At 45.4% G+C, this 22,355-nt stretch overlaps 1 protein-coding gene across 2 annotated transcripts; it reads right to left on the bottom strand.

Moving 5' to 3' along the window:
- Positions 1 to 5,087: 5,087 nt before the first annotated feature.
- On the bottom strand, positions 5,088 to 21,748 carry RWDD3 (RWD domain containing 3). Of its 2 annotated transcripts, none has more exons than XM_040998705.1 (4): positions 21,571 to 21,748; positions 8,774 to 9,261; positions 5,684 to 5,799; positions 5,088 to 5,585 (listed from the first exon to the last, which is right to left on the bottom strand). In XM_040998705.1, the coding sequence occupies exons 2-4, from the start codon at positions 9,185 to 9,187 to the stop codon at positions 5,471 to 5,473; spliced, it is 645 nt and encodes a 214-aa protein (XP_040854639.1). In that variant the 5' UTR covers positions 9,188 to 9,261; positions 21,571 to 21,748; the 3' UTR covers positions 5,088 to 5,470. The 2 variants fall into 2 exon arrangements, with proteins under 2 accessions (XP_040854639.1, XP_040854638.1); XM_040998704.1 differs by lacking the exon at positions 21,571 to 21,748 and adding an exon at positions 21,288 to 21,411.
- Positions 21,749 to 22,355: the final 607 nt, after the last annotated feature.

Genomic DNA, 22,355 nt, shown 5'->3' with positions numbered 1-22,355 from the left:
AGAAGCTTTTGGATAACTGTATATACTCAGTTGTTCAATATCTGTTCCAGATTCTTTCGCCCATTTTTCTGTTGGTTACCTATTTCTGAAAATTAGACCGCTATACACTTCATGTGAACAAATATCTTTTCCCATCCAGGTTCCGCATTTCTACTGTTTTTAACTATATATTTTTTAAGAAGAGTTATCCTCAATTTTGATGTAGTTCAGTGTATGCATTTTGTATATATTATCATGTCATGTTTTAAGACTAAGACTCAAAGGTCAAGAAAAAAAATCTACATTTTCTTCCAAAATGGTTTTATCTTTCACATTTAGTTCTCTAATCCACCTGAAGTTAATGTAAGATATAATGGTGAAGTGGAGACAGAACCTATCTTTTCCCCCATTTTCAGTTCTTCCAGAAAACAGATGCATGTCTTGGAGACGAGACAATAATCGTAAGACTTTGGAAGGCCAACTTTGTGCTCCTGCCATTAAGGTACAATGCTTGTTAGGCATCTTTGGATTTCAGAGAAAATATTCAGCTCATATTTGAGTGTCATGCTGATTTAGAGGTCTGACTCACAAGGAATGGATGCTATCAAGTCATGTAAAATGGTTTAAATGAATTGGAACTTGGAACTATCACTTAGATATATTGAGCTTCATGTGATACAAAGCCAGCAAGCTTTCCTGGACAGTGCCTGTGGTGAGTGGCCTAGATTATAACACAGATATTGGGTTGCTGCTACATACCAGGACTAATAAGGATTATGTCATGAAACCAAGGGACTTCCTAGATTTGCTTTCAGACTCCCTGAATAACAGGAAAAGTTAATAAATAACTTCACCACTACCGATTCTGACCCCCTCCAAAATGAAGATTCAGCTACCCTAACAGGTAAAAACAAACAAACAAACAAAATAAAAACAAGTAGCTCAAGTGCTAGCCAGAAGCAAAGAAAAAGAAATCATAAACATCAACCAGTTTCATGACCCAACAAGTACCAAATTAATTACACTTTCATTGCTCATGCTGTATATTCTCTATGTAGTAACTATTTTCTTACACATATCCCCTGTCGTGCTCTTCAGGAAGTGGTGGTGCCAAGGAACTTTATAGCTGAATCTTCAGTTTGCAAAGTATCCAGGAGGGATTCTGACTAAACTAGAAGTAATATCAATAAGGATAGTAGTAACTGGTAGGAATCTGTCTCTCCTCTTGGGAGAGGTGAGAGTTTTTTCTTTACACAGAAGATATTAATTCTAGACAGAAGCATAAGATATTAACTCTAGACAGGAACATAAAGCTGTTATTGTTGTATAGAAGCTCAAGTGCAGGTAGAAGAGTATGTGAAGATTCTTCCAAGCTAACGAGGCAGGCCCTTCTTGTAAATTACCACTGATACTCTGCTCCCTCTCTTTCACTTCTCTCACACCTACATCCTCCTAATCTGCTGTTTTCCTCACCCTGGGATTCTGCAAAATGCATGTCCCAGGATTCTTTGTCAGCTCAATTCCTGTTTATTAATTGGAGATTCATAAGTTGGGGCTACTCTGAGATCAAAAAGTAACACTGGCTTTGGCATTGTGGTGGATGTTGGCAGGGTCTGGCCACCATGGCATTCAGGGTGCAGTGATTCCAAATCCTGACAGATAAGAGACAACACCTACCTATAATGTTAGCTGTACTCTCCAGCTGGCATTGAAGCCAATCCAACCCAACTGCAAGTCTCCAGGGGTGTAACATCAGGTGCAGGTTATTAGCCACTTCTGAACTTTAAGTATCTCAGTCTCATTTTCATCTCCCTTATCCCTATGCCTTTTGTTCTGCCCTTGTGAACTTATAATGAATGTCTGTTTTATTGTTTTTAATATTTTTTAGGTTAGGTTAGGTTAGGTTAGTTAGGTTAGGTTAGTTGCAAATCAGAGAATCAGAAAGACAGAGAGGTCTCCCACCTGCTGACTCATTTCCAAATGGCTGTCAACAGCCAGGATTGGACTAGGCTGAGGCTAGGAGTCAGGAGCTTCATCTGGGTCTCCCACAACCAGTGGCCAGAATCCCAAATACTTCAGCCTCCTTCCACTGCTTTTCCAAGTCATTAACATGTTAGTGGATCAGAGGCACAACAGCTAGGAAATGGACAGGCATCCCTATGGGAGGTTGACGCTGCAGGTGGTAGCTTAATCCACTATGCCACACTGATCACCCCAAGCAATATCTGTTTTAAATTTAACATGCTTCTGATTTCCTAATTAGAAGTTAACTGGTGAACTACCTCTTGAATTTATGCATTTTTTCAGCTCTAGAAATTTTGTTTAATTTAAATATGTCATGGCACCTTTACAATTTCAATTTCTAAGCTTGATGTATATGGTCTTGAATATTTATACATAAGCATTTCCTGATCCATGTATGTTCACTTCAGCAGGTGAAGTCTCTGCAGCTATATCTTTATTGCCTATTATTACTGCTATTTCCTAGTTAGTGCCTGGTTTTTTTAATGTATCCAATTATCTCTGCTGGATAATGAATTTTAAAATAATTTGTAGAATTATTTTTAATCCTCCAGAGAACTGCAAGAGTTGAAAGGTTAAATCATAAATCCTTATCCACATTCAAGGATTAAAATATTTCCGGACCTCAGTTTCCTGCTAATGGCCTCAGAAAGCAGTAGACTCAAGTATTTGGGTCCCCACACCAACATGCAAGATCAGAAAAAAGATCCTGGATCTCGCCTTTGGACAGATTCAGCTCCAGCTGTTGCAGCCATTCAGGGAGTGAACCAGCTGATGAAGAATCTTTCTCTCTGCTTCTCCTTCTCTTTCTAGCTCTTTCAACTACAATAAATAAATATTTCTGGACCTAAACAGATTGTCCCAAGTTTAGGATAATTGATCCACAGTTTACCCTTACTCCTATAGTGCCTTGGAGACCCAAACCTTGAGCCACCTTTTATACCCTCCAAATCCCCAACTTCGGACCTTAAAGCTTCAAGCCACCTGAAATTCAGCCAGCACTTTGGTTAACTTTTAGATTGGCAAACACAACCTAGGAATAAAGTAGCCCCAAATATTGAGCTTGCTTGAGATTCTTCTCCCCTCCCACAGTTCGCCCAGTCATTCTATTTTCTTTTGGTACTTGAAAGGATCTATTTTAGATTTTTATCTTAGCTTTCTTCAGTGAGAAACTGCCTTCCATTCCCAAAGCAGGCATTATCATTTCCATCATTATTATCATCGTATCATTTCCTAAGAACCCCCAGCTGAAAGGACAGTGACAAGGTCTAAGGCAAAATATCAATGAAAATAATCAAGATTCTCTTCCCCCACCTTAAAATTAAAGAAACGCCAAATAGATCCTTGATGCATTTTTTTTGGTATAGATTTTCTTTTATCGAGGTCAATTAGAATGATATAAATTGCAAACACCCTCAAGGTTTGGTTTCCATTGTGGTGTGCAGTTATGAAGCACCGTGATGTAAACAAAAAAGTAATAATTCCCCAAACTTCTTGAACGTGATGTTAGCAGGTAGAATTGTAACTAATGAGTTGAAGAAAGCCATCACTAATGCGCACTTTGACCATATTCAAGCTCTTTAGATGCAGACAGTGATATCTAAAGACTTTGAAACACATAGAGCAAGGAGACACCAGAAGAACCAAGGCAAAATCAAAAACCAGAAGTTCTGTTGTGATAAAATTTAAATCCAGCATCCTGTCACAGTCTCAGATGGAGATAATTTGATTGTCACTATATTAGGAACCCTCCTCAACCTGTCTCAACCACATGGCAATATTCTCAACCCTATTCTCACTGTTTTGTTTCACTAAAAATCCAATTAATCAGATGGAAGGGGTAATAACCATCACAAACTTCCAATGCCATTGTTCCAGTTTTGCGTGTTAATGGGATGGCTTCTCTTTGTCATATATGCTCTTGTCATAGATAATATCATCCTTACTAATTCCCTGGGGAAAAGAAATCATAAATAACCTGGGATAAGATAAACCAAAATCTCTTTGATCAGTAGAAGTCCAGAAGAGGATCAATAGGTGGGTCTAATTTTCTTAAAAGGATGCCCAAAAATGAGACGAGTGGGATGAGGCTGCCATGGACACAGAGCAGCACTGTCAGGAAAGAGCACTCAACATGCCAGTGTTTCTTCACTTCTCCCCACCATCAGTAAACTGTACAAGGGCCTCACCGGCTGTCCTGCGACACGGGACAAGGCATCCACCTGGCCTTTCCGGCAAGACTCAGTCCCGGCTTTGAGAACCCAGGTGGCTGCATGCACACAAACATCCTTCCTCCAACACAATGCCACCTGCATCTCCGCCAAAGGAAAACAATGCTTTTAATACAAGCTTTTTGTTTTAAGGCATCACCTCTCCTTAGGTCATAATACATATATTTGATTATGTTTTAACAGATTTCACCAACAATAAAAAGTAGAGTCACTGTATCATTTTCTCTACCTAGCAAGCCAGATTTTTTGGTGTAAAAATTCCTCCCCTTATAAATCCAGAAGTTAAATTAGCTCTCTCTTTCTATGTAGTTTTCAGAATCCCAAAGAAATTTGTAAGTTGGGTTTGACAGAATTTTTTTAAAGATTTATTTTTATTATTTTTCATTGGAAAGGCGGATATACAGAGAGGAGAGACAGAGAGGAAGATCTTCCGTCCCATGATTCACTCCCCAAGTGAGTGCAACGGCCGATGCTATGCCTATCCAAAGCCAGGAGCCTCTTCCGGGTCTCCCACGCGGGTGCAGGGTCCCAAAGCTTTGGGCCGTCCTCCACTGCTTTCCCAGGCCACAGGCAGGGAGCTGGAAGGGAAGCGGGGCTGCCGGGATTAGAACCGGCGCCCATATGGGATCCCGGGTGTGCAAGGCGAGGACCTTTAACCACTTGCGCCACCGCGCCGGGCCCAGGCAGAATTTTTTTAGTTTGTATTTAAACTAATGACTTACACAATCCCATATAGAAATTAATGTTGTGTTTTTCTTAACATTCAACTTAAACCATTAGGCATAATAGGCTGAACGGGGGCAGCAAGCATGATGAAACACTGAAAACATAAATCAAAAAACACACAAAAATAAATTGTTTTAAGAAATAATTTAATTACCAATAGCAACAACAAAAAAAAGACAGCCAGAAAACTGTACAGTTTCAGACAAATTCTTTACATAAAAACAATGGCTCATTTGCCATTATCTTTTAAAATCTATTTTCAAATGATGTTCCAGCTATCGAAGCTTATTTTTGCTGGCAAACAGAAACACAGGGTTTCTAGTGTTTGATACTGCATAAAACACAACTGGCAATTGTTTCCAAAATTACGACGATGTTTTCTTTAATTCAGAGAAACTTTAAAATCATTCCATTATGACTTTTTTCCAATTGCCACGCCCAAAATCCAATACAAAAACAAACAAAAAAACCTGCTGTTTTAGTGAAAAAAAAAAAAACTCCTGTTTTCCATTTCATTTTACCAGCCCAAGTACAAATTCAGAGAAAAGCTGCTTAAGTCCTGCGGTTTCAAATTCCTTTTGTAATTCATCCAACGCTGAATACTCTTTGACTTCAAATGCCAGAAACCTGCATTATACAAGAGAAACTCATGAATATGCCCAGATTTGTCAGAGTATAATTATCGATTCAGTTGCTTTTCCATCTGCAATAGTACTAAATTATACCTTTTGTGTTCCGTCTGCACTTTTGTTTCAAACAGTACACTAATCATTTTCTCTTTGCATTTCTTTCCACTTGAGTCCACATCTACTTTCGAGGTTTTCTGAAGAATCAGGTACTCCTAAATGATAAAATCAGAATGTCAAATACGCCTCTTACTCCAAAACTCAGAGTTCTAGTTTTAAACAACCCATAAACTTGCAATCTGTCTTCATGCGTAAAGATGACTCTCTTTCGGGATCAAGCAGTAAGAGTTAGATAATGTTTCTACATATTTAGCAGAAACACATGCTAGTCAATGAAGCAATCAAGAGTGATGTTGGAGCCAATGAGCGGCTTAACAGGATAATCCTCCACCTGTGGTGGGAACAGCCTACATGGGCACCAGTTCATGTCCTGGCTCCTCCATTTTCAATGCAGCTCCCTGGTCATGGCCTGGGAGAGCAGCAGAAGATGGCCCCAGTCCTTGGGCCCCCATCCCTGCAACCACATGGGAGAGAAGAAGCTCCTGGCTCCCAGCATTTGGACTGGCAGTTGCAGCCATTTGGGAAGTAAACAGCAGATGGAAGACCTATCTCTCTGACTCTTCCCTCTCTCTAACTCTGACTTGTCAAGTAAAACAAATAAATAGTTTCCTTTTTAAAATGATGTAATCAAAGTATTCCAGTTTAAGCTAGACTCGGTGGCCTTCTAGCCCAGCCTCCAGCTTGCCTATTCAATCCTCTGTGCCATAAAGTGGGACTCACGGCAGGATTCAATGGCAATATGCAAGAAGCACTTGGAGACCAGCATTGTGTCACAGCACATTAAGCTGCCACCTTCAACTCCAGATCCCCGGTTTCAGTCCCGGCTGCTCTGCTTCTGATCCAGCTCCCTGCTACTGTGCCTGGGGGAAAGCAGCAGAAGATGACCCAAATTGCTGGGCCATTGAGATCCACACAGGAGAACTAGATTGGGCTCCTCTCCCCTGGCTTTAGTTGACCTCCTTTGCCCCCAACCTGTCATTCTTTGGGGGAGCAAGCTAGTGGATGGAAGATCTCTTTCTCTCTCTCTTCCCCTCTCTCTCAGTCTCTCTGCATTTCAAATAAATAACATAAACCTTAAACTAAGAAAAAAAAAACCACTGAGAAGAGTACCTGGCATACGGTAGTGCTCTGGCACATATCATATTTAAGAGCACAAGCTATTACTGTTATTACTAATTCAGTATCTGAATAAACTTACCAGGCCTGTAACACTTACATTCCAAACTTGATGGCATCTATAAATATGTTTCTATACATTCTCAGCCCTTATACACAAATTACAAAATTGGGGGCAGATGTTTATCACAGTGGTGGAATATAGCTTGGAACACCTGTATCCTAAACCACAGTGCTTGATTCAAGTGCTGGCTCCTCTGGTTCCAATCCCGCTTCCAGCAGGCGCACACTTGCTAGCTGAATCTCTCACACCCAGCTGGCAGACCCAGATTAAGTTCCATGTTCCTGACTTTAGCCTGGCCCAGCCGGCTGTTGCAGGCTGTTGAAAGAGAACCAGTAAGTAAAAGATTTCTTTCTCTTTCTCTCTCTCTCTCTCATAATAAAAAACATATATAACATAATGGGGTGTGGGGCAGCATTGTGATGCAGTTAAGTCTTCACTTGGGGCCCCTGTGTTTGACATCGGAGTTACTAGGACGGAATCCTTGCTCCAATTCTGATCCAATTTCTTACCAAAGTACAAACTGGGAGGCAGCTAAATGATAGCTCCAGTCCTTGGGTCCCAGGCACTCCTGCATGAGATGTGGATGGGGTTCCTAGAGCCTGGTTTCAGCCTGGCCACCCCTGCTGGCTGCAGGCATGGGGGTGATCCAGTAACCAGAAGCACTCTCCTCTTTCTGTCAGTCTACCTTCCAAACAAACTTCTAGAAGTTTTTGAAAGTCAAAAAATTCAACAGAGATTTTTACAGTAAGTTTTAAAGGCAACTAAAAAGGAACTCTTAGAAAAGTGCATTAGCACAGCTCTAATCATCCAGATAGAAGGTAATGAATTGATGATTTAATCCAACTGACAACATCCACAAAACAGTTGCCTTGAGCCAAACAGTTAGAGATATACTCCTAAGTCACTTTAAAACACATGGTTCCTTAACCAGGCCCTGACCCAGAAAATATATATATTATTTGTATTTATAAATATGTATTTATACATGTAACCTCATATATCACATTTGAATTATTGCTATATTTATTTACTAGAGCAGGGCATGAATGTGGCTAGTCCAGTGCCAAGATCATTTTGCAATAGGAGCCCATTGTGAAAAAAACCAATATTTGTCATGCTACAAATATTAAGATTATAGGCTGTTCAAACTACATCTCTTAGAAAAGTGTTCAGGTGTAATTATCCCTGACCCAACCTACTTGAAAGTAAAAAAGTAATCTGTGATTTGCAGCCCTTTTAATATTTAAAATATAATGAGCAGTTTTCCTCATCTCGCCCCACATGAAACGGGCCGGATGAGTTTCGAGTAGGAACTCCGGGATTCTGAATATGACGATTCTGAAGGCAGCTGCTGAGAGAAGTCAGGTGGAAAGCACAAGGCAGAAGGAGGTGACAAGCTGACAGGCCTAATGACGCTCTTTTTTCCTAACACTGAATCTCAGCTATAAGGGACAAGCGCCTTTTGCCAGTTTAGCAGAGATACCAAATTAATGTGTCACGGTGGATTTTTTTCACTGCCACAGAGTTACAAATATTGCAGGCTACTAACAATTCTACACCCGGATCAGGAAGGAAGTATCAATGCGCACACACTTTCCTACACGTTGAGAAAGTCGAGCCTCACAGCCGATGGCAGAAACACGCGAGCCACAGAGAACTTCGACCCTGTCACTCTCGTTCCGTGGCAGGATTTTTCCACAGTCTAAACCTACTCTTCAAGCTTTGTTAAGTCGGTATTCAACTAGGAGTTAGACATTCTTTGAAAAGGAACTGTAGATCCGCTGACCTAATAATAATAAAAGTTGAAACATGATCACTCTACCCCGCTGTTATACTTCTCTAAGCACAACACAGCCAGCCTTCTGTAACCTCACTGCACTTGCAGGCACCTTGAGGTTGTGTCTGTCTCCCTGTAGTAAGATCAGTATAATTTTCCCCAGGAACATCAGTCTTCCCGTCAGCCTCAGGTCTGCAGCCCATTTCTCCACAGTTTTGGTGTATCTGGCCTTCGCTCGCATGTGATCTAAGTGCAGAAGAGTCATCCACAGTCTGTCATCTCCAGTCGTGCTTGGTGGAGAAGGACACCCGTCGCTGTCCCCCGTGGCTTCTGGTGGGTACAGGATATTCCCGAGATGTTGCTGGACCCAGAGCACCAGCTCGTGCACCATGGGCTCAGACACAAGCTGTGCCGCCTGCTCAAGCAACTTCCCCTTCACAGCCTCACGCTGGGCCCTGGTCAGGTGCTCGGAGTGAACGGAGATTCCAGGTAGACACAGCGGGTAGCTGACCGGCAGATGGAACATGAGTTCTAAGGGCACATGTACCCCCTTCAGTCCTTCCGCCTTGGTGTGGATTTTGACCACGGTCCCGTGTGTCTCTGGAAGGCATCCAAAAATGATCGTTAGCTGTGCGCAAGTCGACAGGAAGAGGACATTGACAAGTCAGTCATTCTTTTCTGTAGGAAAACAATTCAATTATCTTATAGAAACAGCACATACCCCTAAGAAAGCATCAGCACTTAGGCCTGCTAGCTCTCCCTTGTCAAGAAGCTGCTACCAGAAAGGGTTCTCATTAGATAATCCCTTTGAAGTCAGAGTCAGCTGATAATTCTAGAAACCCTTAAAAAAACTCTTGAGATAAATCTTCCAACAAAGGACCACAGGGTATATTACGTTATTAATTAAAAGTCATTGTATGGGGGATGGTGTGGTGGCACAGGGAGGTTAATGCAGTGTGGGCATCCCATATGAGTGCTGGTTCACATCCAGCTGCCCCACTTCCAATCCAGCTGTTGATGGCCTGGAAAAGCAGCTGAGGATGGTTCAGGTTCTTGGGTTCCTGCATCCAAGTGGGAGACTCAAAAAACTCCTAGCTCCTGGCTTTGGATCAACTCAGCTCTGGCCATGGAGGCCATCTGTGGAGTAAACCAGCAGATAGAAGATCTCTCTCCTGGTCTCCCTTCTCTGTAAAATCTGCCTTCTTGATAAAAACAGATAAATCTTTAAAAGGTTATATCTGACCTCTGAAGGTGATGCAGTGGCAAGTCCAAGCTAAAGCAAACCCCGGAACTGCACGCAGCTGTGGGAGCCACAGAGCTGCTGAGGGCAAGGACTACAACTTCTGGCTCAGTTGCAACACATAATCATCAGTGTAAGCCAAAAGGCTGAAGGCATCCAGAGGGAGTGGATGTCAGTGCAGCGCTTCTGCCTCCCCAGGAAGGGGAAGCACACACACTTGGGAGACGACCACTCTGCTGGAGATTCGCTTGGCTTCCCCCTCTGACATGTTCCACACCGCTTCTTCCCACTCCTCTGAAAGCTGATCAAATGCCAGGCTGATTCATTCAGCAGGGGGCAGAGGCGCCTGGCTCAGACCAGCAGAGCAGCCCAGAGCGGGGTGCACGTGTCTCTCTGATTTGCGTCTCTCAGGCCCTCTTCTCCCTCCACCTGCTTGTGTTTTACTTTTCACAAAAGAGGCACTTGACTCTTTTTTGGCTTTACACTTGGATGGCTAATCAACAGCCACAACACCTGGAACTTGAATGTATCCCCTTTGTAAAGAGCATAACAGATCATGTCCACATGCCCAGTCTCCCCATTCCAAGTACTTAAAAAAGCCAGTCACACTGAGTCACGCAGGATCAAGCACATCTGCCACAGATGGCTTTTCCTTAATGGACTTCTCAGGACCAGCTCAAGGAACTGTTACTTTAGGATGCCACTCAGAAACACGAGCAATCACCATGAGGAAGACTATACGAAAATGACATCAACGAAATCTGTGTTCCATCAAGTAAAATGTAGAAACACTTTCCAAACTTTTACATTTTAGATGTACTCTTCTAAAATCAACCATATCTCAAAACCTTTCGTTCTTCCATCCAGTTACTTCTCCTTTTCAAAAAATATCTTATCGTTGAGTTCCACTCCCTCCATGTCAATTAGATCAGCCTTGTCTCACTGTGTGCAACAAGTACTGTAAACAGGCCTGCAGGATCATCGGACTGAATAAATGCCTCAGGAACTGCCCCATGAGTCCAAGCACTCTTGCAAAGGAAATGTAACTTCTAAAGATCTGCATCCATTCATCCATCAGCATCCACCGAGCACCTGCTAAGCCCAAGGCAGTGTCTGCATCCCTGAGGAAAAGGCTGAATCGAGGCATGCATCCTGTCAAGTGATTTGACCGCATGTAAGATGAGGACGACATACACGGAGTGATTTCCTCCACTTCCCCGCCACACCTAGAAATCCCCTTATTGATCAATACACACAGATAAGTCGCCTGTGTGAATTAAGAGATCACTCTTCAAGAGGCTGGCATTTCTCACCACCCTCCAAACAAAGGGCACTGATAACTTCGTTCAAAGATGTTTGCACAACTGAAAATCTGCATACCATATGATCCAGCAATAGCACTCCTAGGAATATATCCAAAACACCTGCTGCACGAGAAACCTACATGCACCCCCATGTTCACAGCAGCACAATCAGTAATTGCAAAAACTTGGAAGCAACCGAAATGCCCATCAGCAGAAGACTGGATAAGAAAGCTATGGTTTATTTATGCCATGGAATACTACTCAGCTATTAAAAAAAAAAAACTGAAATGCAGTTCTTTGTGGCCAAATGGGCCCAACTGGAAACCATCATGCTAAGGGAAATGAGTCAATCCCAAAAGGTCAGATACCACGTTTGCCTTAATTTGCTGTCAATTTGTAAAAGGATACCTGTGAAACGTAGTATTACATTGTTAATTAACCCCATAATGTTGGAAATGGTTGGTTATGTTGTGTTGTGTTGTGTTGTGTTGTGATGTGATGTGTTGTGATGTGATGTGATGTGATGTGATGTGATGTGATGTGATGTGATGTGATGTGATGTGATGTGGATTGTGATGGCATTTTAATTGGTCGGAACGATAATCTGCCAGCTATGTCTCCAGACCAGAGTTAGTCTCCTCAAGAGACTGTTGAATTCAGCTGGGCAACAAGATACTGGACTCTATGCAAGACACATGCTTGCATTGAAAGAAACAAGACTAGATTTGATCTGTAATACTGCAATAAGGTGGAGCAATCCACCATGGGGGGAGGACAAGGGGAGGGAAAGGGGGAACATCAGAGCCTATGAAACGTTGTTATAAAATTAAATGCAATAAAAAAAAAGATGTTTGCAGAGCATCCCCGAAAGCTAGACTGTCTACCTCCAGGTCACAGGGGAGACACATCTCCTGACCAGTATAATAAACACAATGTGTTCCTTCAAGACAAAGGGTGAGCCTGGAATGACCAGGAGCCGCCTATGGGAGCACAGGGCTCCGAAACACAAGAATCCTCCGCTACAAGAAAACCTCACTGAAGCACACAGATCCACCCTGGGCCTGCCTCCACCTCACCTGCAAGCCCAGGAGACAAGCAGGATCACTGGGAGCGAGAAGCCATGCTGGTGCTGCACAGGGGGCTCTGAAGCTGCCCCCTTCCTCGCTGAATCCACGGAAGTCCACTAGTGACCCAGCAGCTACAGACACCTGATTACTGAGCAACTGCAAGGCCATTTTTCAATGAATGCATTTGGTCACCACCACACTCTGACCTTCTTACTCTTCTGTATCCAAAAGAATTGCTTTTCTGGCCTTCATAGGAAGTCCTACAATTTCTTTTTTTTTTAAAGATGTATTTAATTTTATTGCAAAGTCAGATATACAGAGAGGAGGAGAGACAGAGGGGAAGATCTTCTGTCCAATGATTTACTCCCTAAGTGACCTCAACGGCCGGAGCTGCACCAATCTGAAGCCAGGAGCCAGGAGCTTCCTCCAGGTCTCCCATGTGGGTGCAGGGTCCCAAGGCTTTGGGCTGTCCTCAACTGCTTCCCCAGACCACAAGCAGGGAGCTGGATGGGAAGTAGGGCTGCTAGGATTAGAACCGGCACCCAAATGGGATCCCAGTGCGTTCAAGGCGAGGACTTTAGTTGCTAGGCTACCGCGCCCAGAAGCCCTATTATTTCTAAGGCACTGTTTCAATCATGACCAGTTACCTTATGCTTGCACTTCCTTATCCCTCCCTCTGATGCTTTCATCTCTTCTGCTTACCAATATTTTTCTCATTTCTTAAAAAAAAAAAAAAGAAAAATCCAATGTTGCTAATTTCCTTTACTTGTGGATTAGGGAGGCGGGCGGGGGGGTGGGGAGGCAAGATTCATTTTATTTGGAAAGTCAGAGTTAAAGAAAAAGGAAGAGTCACAGAAACAGTTCTTTCATTTGCTTGTTCACTCTCCAAATGACCACCCAGTCAGACCTGAGCCAATCCAAACCCAGGAGCCAGGAGCTTCTTCCAGGTCTCCCACATGGGTACAGGAGCCTAGGTACTTGAGCCATCCTCCACTGCTTTCCCATACCACAAGCAGGGAGCTGGATCAGCAGGTGGAGCATCTGAGACAACAACCGGTGTGCATATGAGATGCTGGCAGTGGTAGGCAGAAGTTTATCTGGTTACACCAGAATGAAGGCAGAACAGAGACAGAGAGATCTTGATTTTTCCATCTCCAAGCTTCACTCTCCAAATGCCCACAACAGCCATGGGCTGGACCAGGCTGAACTGAGAGGCTGGGCGCATCATCCAGGTCTCCCAACTGGGTGGTACTAACCTCCCGGGTGCACAGTAACAGCTTGCTGGACAGGAAGCAGAGGTGGGACTTGAACCTAAGGACTGCAACACGGGATGTGGGCATCCCAAGCAGAAGCTTAGCCCTGCCCCCACGATGCCTGCTCCTCAATCTTCCTAAAATATAATTCTCACCAAGAGTACATTTTCCCATAAGCCAAAATCTCCATAACTACTTCTTCTGTGGCTTTTAATGTCTCTTTTCTCTGAAGCTCCTTTCTTAAATATTACCAATGATTTCTTCATTGCCACTATACAGAAAAAAAAATTCCACAGGCTTGGGTTGTTCAAACACAGCACATCCCAAAAAACACCTGTCTTCTAGACTCGCACATGGCTGACTCCTGAAATATGAGTTCATAATCTCTAATGTTCTGACCAATAATGCACATGCTGTTTGTGGTCCTGGGATCTTGAGCACTTTATGCCAGCCTGATTAAATGGTTTATGCTAACTGTGATTTATAGTGGATAGGAGCTGCAGTCAAACCATACAACATTCCCATGTGACTGAGCTCCAGTGAAAACTCTGAACACCAAGGCTCAAGTGGGCTTTCCCAGCTGGGAACACTCTGCCATGCTCTCCCTCACACACTTGCTAAGAGAATTCACAAGTCTACATGATTCCAACGGAGGAGATCTCAGGACTCACTACCAGTTTCTCCTGGATTTCATTCCAGGCACCTTTCCTTTGCCGATTTTAATATGTATTCTTTGGTTGCAACAAACCACAGCCAGGAGTTCAACAGCTTTGTTGAACCCTACAAGTCCTTCCAGCAAATCACAGCATACGAGAAGTGCTTCAATGGCTCAGCCTGCCCAACCCTCCCACCACAGTTAAACCTCATCTGAACCTCTGCTGGTCTCCTTCTCAATCTTCCCCCACCTGCCAGATACCACATCATCCTGGTTCTCCCTGTACAGTTCTGTTTTGTCTTCCTCTACTAAAGGCACAGGTATACCTTAAGGCACAACCATGAACATATTCCTTGTTATAGGGAGCCAGGCTGGAAATCTTCAAACTCGTTTTGACTCCTTTTCCCCCCACTTGTTTCCCACGAACTTTCAATCATCAAACTCCCCACATCTCCCCTCCTTTGTCTCACACCCCCAACCCCTAGCACAAGCCACCTCACTGCCTGCCTCTCCCCTCATCAGCCTAGCTTTGGGTCCCATCTCTACCTACCACAGGGCAAAGAACCTCTCCCAGGCTAACGAATGAATCACCAACTCCCATAGCCAACATTTAAGCCCCAACAACATCCTCTCCAACCTCCTCGCTCCTGACTCCAACTCACTCACTCTCCCCTATATCCTTAACAGTGTCTCCAATGTCCCATTTCTAGGCCCTGCTCCTGTGATGGCATTTTCCAAGAAGCCCCTTAACTTTCCACTGCAGTTTCAACCCCTATAGCATCTCTCTAAGGCCTATCTTACAAGTTGCACGATACTTAAAGGAATTTATTTTATGGTCCTTTCAAATCCTGAAGTATTGCAGCTGAACTAAACTAACATTTTCTGCAGCACTGAAATACTCAATATTCCTTTTCAACAAAGTGGCAAGGGTACCAGTGCAAGAAACAGTTGAGCTATAGAATTATGCCTTGGGAATCGTGCTAATAGAGGATCATCATGGGCACCACAGGGGAAGAATTCTTCGGCACCTGTTGTAGATAGGTGCATGTTCTGCTCTCCAGAACCTTTGTCTAGGTCTCCTTAGGTAGCAAAAATGGCCTTTATACATGATTAAATCAGTGCTCTTCCAAAGAGAGGGTTAGCATATCTTATATGAAGGTGAAAAAGCACGTTATGGAAAACTGTGTATAGATTTCAATTTGGCACCAAAATAAGGTTACCTTTCAACTCTGTTTTTCCACAAACTTTTGAAGTGCCTTCATATCAATTCCCACCAATTCCTACCAAGTACAGGGGACTAAATGAAGGGAAAACAGTGGTGGAAGGCAGGCCCTGCAAGGCCTATCCATTCTTCACTTTTCCCTTTCAATTACTTCCTGATCTATGTGAACAAACAATAGGAATGGGAGGACACATTGACTTCGATTTTGAAAAATACTGAAACCATTAGTTATGATGTAGTTTCCAAAGAAAAACTACTGTAATTCTTAGAACAGTTGGCAAGGATTAATATTCTAATTGGGGTTCTTGGAAAAGGCTGTCTCCCACATACTCATGTAGCTGCAAACTCCACTTACAGAAAATGAAGCCACCTCCCTAAGAAAAATGAAACGCGCAGTCACAGACCCCACTCAGCTGCTACTTAGTGCGGTAATGAAGTTAGACACTCTCTGTAAAGTCATTCTTCCCTAAAATTCTGGAAGCATAATGACTTCCCTTTTATTTCCCATTGCCCTACTTTCTACAGTAGGATGGACTTTTTGTTATAGGATTTTTTTCAGCTAACACATGCAATTTAAATCTGATTTCTTTGTTGGTGATAAAGACATTTTGGGTTTTTTTTTTTTTTTGCCTAATAAAAACAAAGATGCCTCTAATTGCCTCTATTTGCTTTAAAGTTATTAACAGCTTAAAACCAGAATGATTAACCAGGAAGCAACTGTGTTCTAAGTCTATTCCTAATCGCTGTTCCCCCAAAAAATCTCAAGTCATTAAGTTTATCTCATTATTCCCAATAAACATCTATATCCTATAAAACTTATACCTGTCCCAGAAAGCCAAACTTGATTGTTTTCAAGGCTATTTTCATGTATTCTAAAGTCCCTACCAAGAGGTCTGGCCTTCAACATTCATAGGGTTTTTCATAAGCCACTCTTCCTTTGAAGTTTATCTACTTCGTAACTTAAACATAAACTCAACTGGTTTCAAACTTTATCCTTCCTTTCAAATACAGGAAAGAAATTACATCCCTAACGCCCCTCCAAACTATAGAAATTCAACTGCACTGAATCTAAAATCCCACACAAATGCTATTTTTTTTAAGACTTCATTCTACTTCACAGTCTAGAACACACGGGAAAAAAAGAATAATAACTGAGGTCCAGTAGCAGAGGAACTGGAAAAGGTAACTAAAAGTTAAGAGAATGGTTCTTAGAGTCCATTACAAAAATAATTGACAGTGGCCAACAAATACATGGGAAAGATGCTCAGCCACTGCATCCATTTAGGTAATGAATCAGCAGATGGAGGATCTCTGTGTCTCTACCTGTGTAAAACCTTCCTTTCAAATAAGTAAATAAATAAATCTTGAAAATAGAGAAGATTAGATGAAAACATTTTGCACAAAGAAATGGTAAATGCCCCAGGCACTGGAACCTTCACCCTGCCTGGCCACTACACAACGTGTGCATGTACTGAAATAGGACATAGGACCCCACAAACACACACACACTCTTCCATCAGCTGAAACACTGTCAGAAGAACTCATTTGCATGCTGAACACAGCCCTGTGCAGAATGTGCAGAAACCCACTAAGAGGCCCTGGCCCCTCTCATCCTCCCCTCTGCTCCTAGGTAGCTCACCACCAGAGCACACAGCCCAGGGCCTGCCCGGACGGTCAGCTGGACTTGGCAGGTGCCTAAAAGTTGGTCACAGAGGAGAGAAGAAACTAAGAGCAAATGAAGTTGACATGGCCCCTTCGCCCTTGGACAGTGAAGGTGCCAGGCAGCGGCTCTCAGGCTCAGCAGTGAGGCAGGAGGCAGGGCCGAGCAGATTTCAAAGACAGTCAGGACTCTCGCTGCGGGAAGCCCCAGTCCTCTCCAAGCATGAGTGTTCATGAAACATAAATGCCTCTCGGACAGGCCGCTGCAGTGTATTATCTGTGCTCCCTCGTTCTCTCAGCTGCCACGCCAGCAGCCCTCTCTCTCCTAAGGAACACCATACACTGTGCAGCCCCTGAGTTACTGTAGAGGCCAGGGTGCACTGACAGTACCAGGTGCACAGTAAATGACTATGCCAAAGCTGGTGTCAGCACAGACTGTACAGCCTGGGGCCGTCGAGCCCTCAGTAGGTCTTCAGGTAGCCCTGGCTCACAGAGTGTGGGCACTTGGGTCTTCTGTACCTTTCGGTAGTTACAACTAGACCTCTTACCATGAGCTTACTGTAACCTCCATGGAGTCCACAATGTAGACAAGACCCCTAAAATTCTTGGCATTCACGTGTCAAGTTCAACCAAACCCAATTATCTAGCCTTCTTAACCATGTAACCTTGACCATGTGGCCTTGCGTCAGCAGCCGGAGCCTGCCTGGACTGTATTGCAGCCAGAAGTGCAATCCTTGTCAAGCGGTCTCCACGTTCCAGTAGCAACAGGGACAAATTTCTCAGGGGCAGGCCAGAAAGCAGCAGACAAGACCGTGTTCCCCCGCAGCCTAAAGGGACAGCGGCAGCCCACTCAGTGCGGTCTGTTACGGAAAGCCTTCCCTTAGCCTTACGCCCTGGTGGAGAGCATCAGACACACCTGTTCCAACCACTGACTTGCTCTACCTCACACAGAAACCTTTCAGCAACAAAATGTCCTCAGCTGTTACACTGAATTCTCTTATAATTCAATTACTTATTGATGCCAGAGCACGGAATTAAATTAATTAGGAGGCATGGCTTCAAAGCCACGCTCAATTTAGCAGCAGACAAAGGACCCACATTGTTCTCAATATTAAGAAACTGCTCTTTCTAGGCACATCTGCGTGTGCCAGGCCTCTCCGACCCAGCCACAGGACTCTACACGCAGCTGTGCGCTCCCGACCCAGGCCACCACCACGCCCTGCTCCACAAGGTGTGCTGGGAAACTGCAGGTTCATTCTCCCAGCACATTCCCAACTGAACCTCCTAAAGAACTTCAGAACTAAGGATGCCTGCAAACAGCTGCCTCAGGCAGAAGTCATTATCAACAACAAAAGCGGAGAGGAGATGGTGAGGAACTAGGAGAGTTTTCCAGTGGAAAGAGGGACAATAAGGAAGCAAGCGAGAAATCTTTTCACTAAGGACTCCAAACTATTGCTTCATAAAGACAAGGGCTGTGTCACCGCCCAGCAGCGACACTAACGACGAGGCACACTCTTGAGGGTCTGGGGGAAGCTGGAACCACAACCAGACCCCTCACTGCCAAAAGCGGCCGCGTTTAAACCCTTCTCTCTGCTGCCCCTTTCCCCATTGGTCTTAGCTTTCCTCCCCGCTTCTCCAGCCCTCTCTCCGCTACTTTCCTTCCCATTCCTCTCCTCATAGCTCTATATTGCTTCTGTACTGCTTTTGTACCCCCCTGCTGCTTTTCTCTCCATACGCCTTAGCTTTTCCACCTGAAGATCTTAGCCCCTCTTCCCCTCTCTGCTGCTCCGTTCTTCCCATTCTGTTCGCAGTCCCACTCCTCTAGTTCTGGCCCTCTTTCCTCTCCCCGTCCATCCTCTCTTAGCTTTTAGTAGCTGCTTTTATACCGCTCTCCACCAATCACTTCTCCCTGTGGGTCCACTTGGCGCTACCTGATAGGCCAGTAGCAATGACATAATTGCAGTGAGGGCAACAGCCTATCCCTGTGACTTCCTGTTTACCTGCTGGCGAGACTAACTCCGCCTCCTGGCCCTGGGCTAGCCTCCATCTTGCGACGGCCCCTCCCAAACCCAGGAGCGGCTTCAGCACCCCGATTCCCACAGGGCCGAGTCCTGCCAAGAGCGGTTCCTCTGCAGTATCAGGTTCACCATACCTAGAACACAACAGGGCTGTGTGTGTGAGTGTACCTGGAACATGACAGTGCTGTGCTATGTGTGTGTGTACCTAGAACATGACAGGGCTGTGTGTGTGTGTGTACCTAGAACATGACAGGGCTGTGTGTGTGTGTGTGTGTGTGTATACCTGGAACATGACAGGGCTGTGTGTGTGTGTGTGTGTGTGTGTATACCTAGAACATGACAGGGCTGTGTGTGTGTGTGTGTGTGTATACCTGGAACATGACAGGGCTGTGTGTGTGTGTGTGTGTGTGTGTGTGTATACCTGGAACATGACAGGGCTCTGTGTGTGTGTGTGTGTGTGTGTGTGTGTGTGTGTGTGTGTATACCTGGAACATGACAGGGCTGTGTGTGTGTCTGTGTGTGTGCCTATGACAGGGCTCAAGGTGAGTATTTGCATGTGTGTGTATGTGTGTACCCATAACATGACAGGGCTCAAGGTATCTGCGTGGGTGTCTGTGTGTACACGCATGGTTAATTCTCAGAAGGACCACACACATAGGGTTTAGCTGGTGCCCTGTGAGTGACTAACACATCACACCGTGCACTGTTCACTACCTTCTTTTTTTTTTAAGATTTATTTTTATTGGAAAGGTAGGTAAGAGTTACAAAGAGAAGGAGAGATGCGAAGAGCCTCCACTCACTGGTTCACTCCCCAGATGGCCACAATGGCCAGAGCTGAGCTGAGCTAAAGCCAGAAGCCAGGAACTTCTTCCAGGTCTCCCACATGGGGGCAGGTCTAAAAGGCTTTGGGCCAACCTCCACTTCTTTCCTAGGCCACAAGCAGGGAGCTAGATGGGCAGTGGAGCAGCTGAGACAGGAGCCAGCACCTATATGGGATCCTGGTGCTTGCAAGGTGAGGATTTAACTACGGAGCCATCACACCAGGCCCTGCGCACTACCTTCTTAAAGCTCAACCAATTCACGGTCACAATTTCTTGTTCAACTACAACATGAGAAGGTGTCCCCCCCATGCCCTCTCAAATGTACAGGATCTATCTGAACGCTCGGGAAAGAGGAGTGGCATTGTAGCAAAACAAGGGTAAGCCAACTGCAGCCCCAGCATCCCATACAGGAGCCAGCTGGATTCCCAGCTGTTTCACTTGCAATCCAGCTCCCTGCTACTGTGCCCAGGGAGAGCAGCAAAGCAGAATGGGCCGCTCCATTCCAGCAGGAGACCTAGCTCAAGCGCTTGGCTCCAGACTTCCACAGAGCCACTGTTGCTGTTTGAGGAATAAACCAACGGTTGGAAAATTGCTCTCCTCTCAGTCTTGTAGCTCTGCCTGTCAAAGAAATAAATCCTTAAAAAATATATTTTTTTCCCTCTTTGTAGCTCTTTCAAATACATAACTCTTAAAAAATAATCACAAAAAAAATTTTTTAAAGCAAGCCAAGGGAGGATTCGCAAGTATTTACATCACTGTACTTTCTCATGGGAACAGACTGCCAAAAATAGTGGAAAGAACCTTTCTAGACCCTAAATTCTTACAGGCTTGTCGAAGTCTGTAGGGAGGGAGGATTCCACACACGTGGGCTTAAGGACTAATACGGCCTCCAAGGCCTGACTCAGCCGGCGAGAAAAAAACACCAAAGCAATCAACTCGGCAACACTATCGACAAGGGTGGGATTTCTTTTTAAAAATCCCTCAGCAAATCTCTCCCGTTAGACTTGGAAAAGTGTTTCCAAGCGCAGTGTTAACAGTACAAGCAGCAGCACAGGTAAGCATGGGGGAGCGCCGTGCAGGCGCGGACACGGTGGGCGGAGGGGCAGGCGAGGACACGGTGGGCGGAGGGGCAGGCGGCGGACACGGTGGGCGGAGGGGCAGGCGGCGGACACGGTGGGCGGAGGGGCAGGCGGCGGACACGGTGGGCGGAGGGGCAGGCGCGCCCACCCGGGGCACCTGGGGTGGCCTCCCGTCCTCCCACGGCGGCCACCCAGCTCCCGACCCCAGGGCGCATCACACCAGGCCCGGGCTCGGGCGTGCGCAGGCGAGGGCACCACAGGCCCCGTCCGGCGGGGGCGCCTCGTCCCTCCCACGCCGGGACAGTCACCTGAGCGGCTCAGCACCTCCCACTCGTGGGGCCCGCAGAAGATGGCAGCCAAGGCCGAGAGCTCGTCCTGCACCAGCTCCGCCATGGCCGCGCCAGCGCCGCCGCATCCGCACTTCCCCTTCCGGCTCGCGCCTGGAGCGCTGCGGCCCAGCGGCCACCGGGGGGCGCGCGTCGCCACCGAGCGGCCACAGGGGCGGACGCCTGCATCCAGAGGCTCCAGCTGCAAACCCGAGCTTCTAGCCGTTTAGGTCAGGCTTGATCTCTGAACGCCCAGGCCCCTCACCTGGGTCTCTGCCTGCGATGGGCGACTATCTGGCTTGTAGCTTTCTAGGAGTCCGAGCTGCAGTCGTCTCAGTTCTAAGCTTCGTACACACCCTTCGGCCCAGACTTGACAGGTGCAGGAGCGACTTGCTGATGCAGGCCACTAGGATGTTACGGATCTGACCCCGGGCCTTCTTCAGTCCCCCAGAAAAAGAAGCCTGCAGGGCTTGGCCCCGCTTCCCATCCCAGCCAAGGATGGTTTTTCTCGTGTGTGTGTGTGTGTGTGTGTGTGTGTGTGTGTGTGTGTGTGTGTGTGTGTGTGTTCGTTCTTGTTGCTTCAAGTTTCGCAATCCTAGGAGCCTGCTTGAACGCAGCACCTGGGCAGAAGGGTTGCAGCCGCCTTGTGTGGGGTACCAGAGCTGGACGTGCGCTGGGTGTGAGCTAAGGGATTCAGCGGGTGGAACGTGGTTCCTGTTTCGCAGCCTGTTCAGCCTGCTTTCCTTTTTCTTCTTTTTTTCCAAGTGTCAGTTAGCATGCCGCAGCCCCCAAAGCAGCTGGCCTTGCTCAGGAAGGGTTCTTCACTTCTGTTTATGTCAGAAAGAACATTTCATATGATAAGCCAGAGGCCTTAAGTGTCCCGCCAGTGACTCCCAAGTTTTGACCTATGGAAGCCAAAACAAACTTGGCTGATCTGGGCACGCTGATGAATCCAAGTTGTCATCATCATCATCATCATTCACACTGTTGCTAAAAAAGGAGATATGAAAAAGGAAATGCTGCTGCCTTTCCCAGAACAGAACGGAAATC

This window comes from Ochotona curzoniae, unplaced genomic scaffold (assembly GCF_017591425.1).
Source record: "Ochotona curzoniae isolate NIBS_2020 unplaced genomic scaffold, NIBS_Ocur_1.0 scaffold_1037, whole genome shotgun sequence".
NCBI classification, from domain to species: Eukaryota; Metazoa; Chordata; class Mammalia; order Lagomorpha; family Ochotonidae; genus Ochotona; species Ochotona curzoniae.
Note: the sequence above shows the minus strand (reverse complement) of the source record. Positions and strands in the feature narration are given on the sequence as shown.

Bases quoted from the DNA above. Each gene is read 5' to 3' on its own strand.
- RWDD3 (XM_040998704.1), bottom strand. From the start codon at position 21,372: ATGGCGGAGCTGGTGCAGGACGAGCTCTCGGCCTTGGCTGCCATCTTC. The intron at 5,800-8,773 runs GTGCCTGCAAGT...TTTATCATTTAG, and splicing joins GAGACAGACACAACCTCAAG to GAGTACCTGATTCTTCAGAA. The intron at 5,586-5,683 runs GTATAATTTAGT...TGTATAATGCAG, and splicing joins GTGCAGACGGAACACAAAAG to GTTTCTGGCATTTGAAGTCA.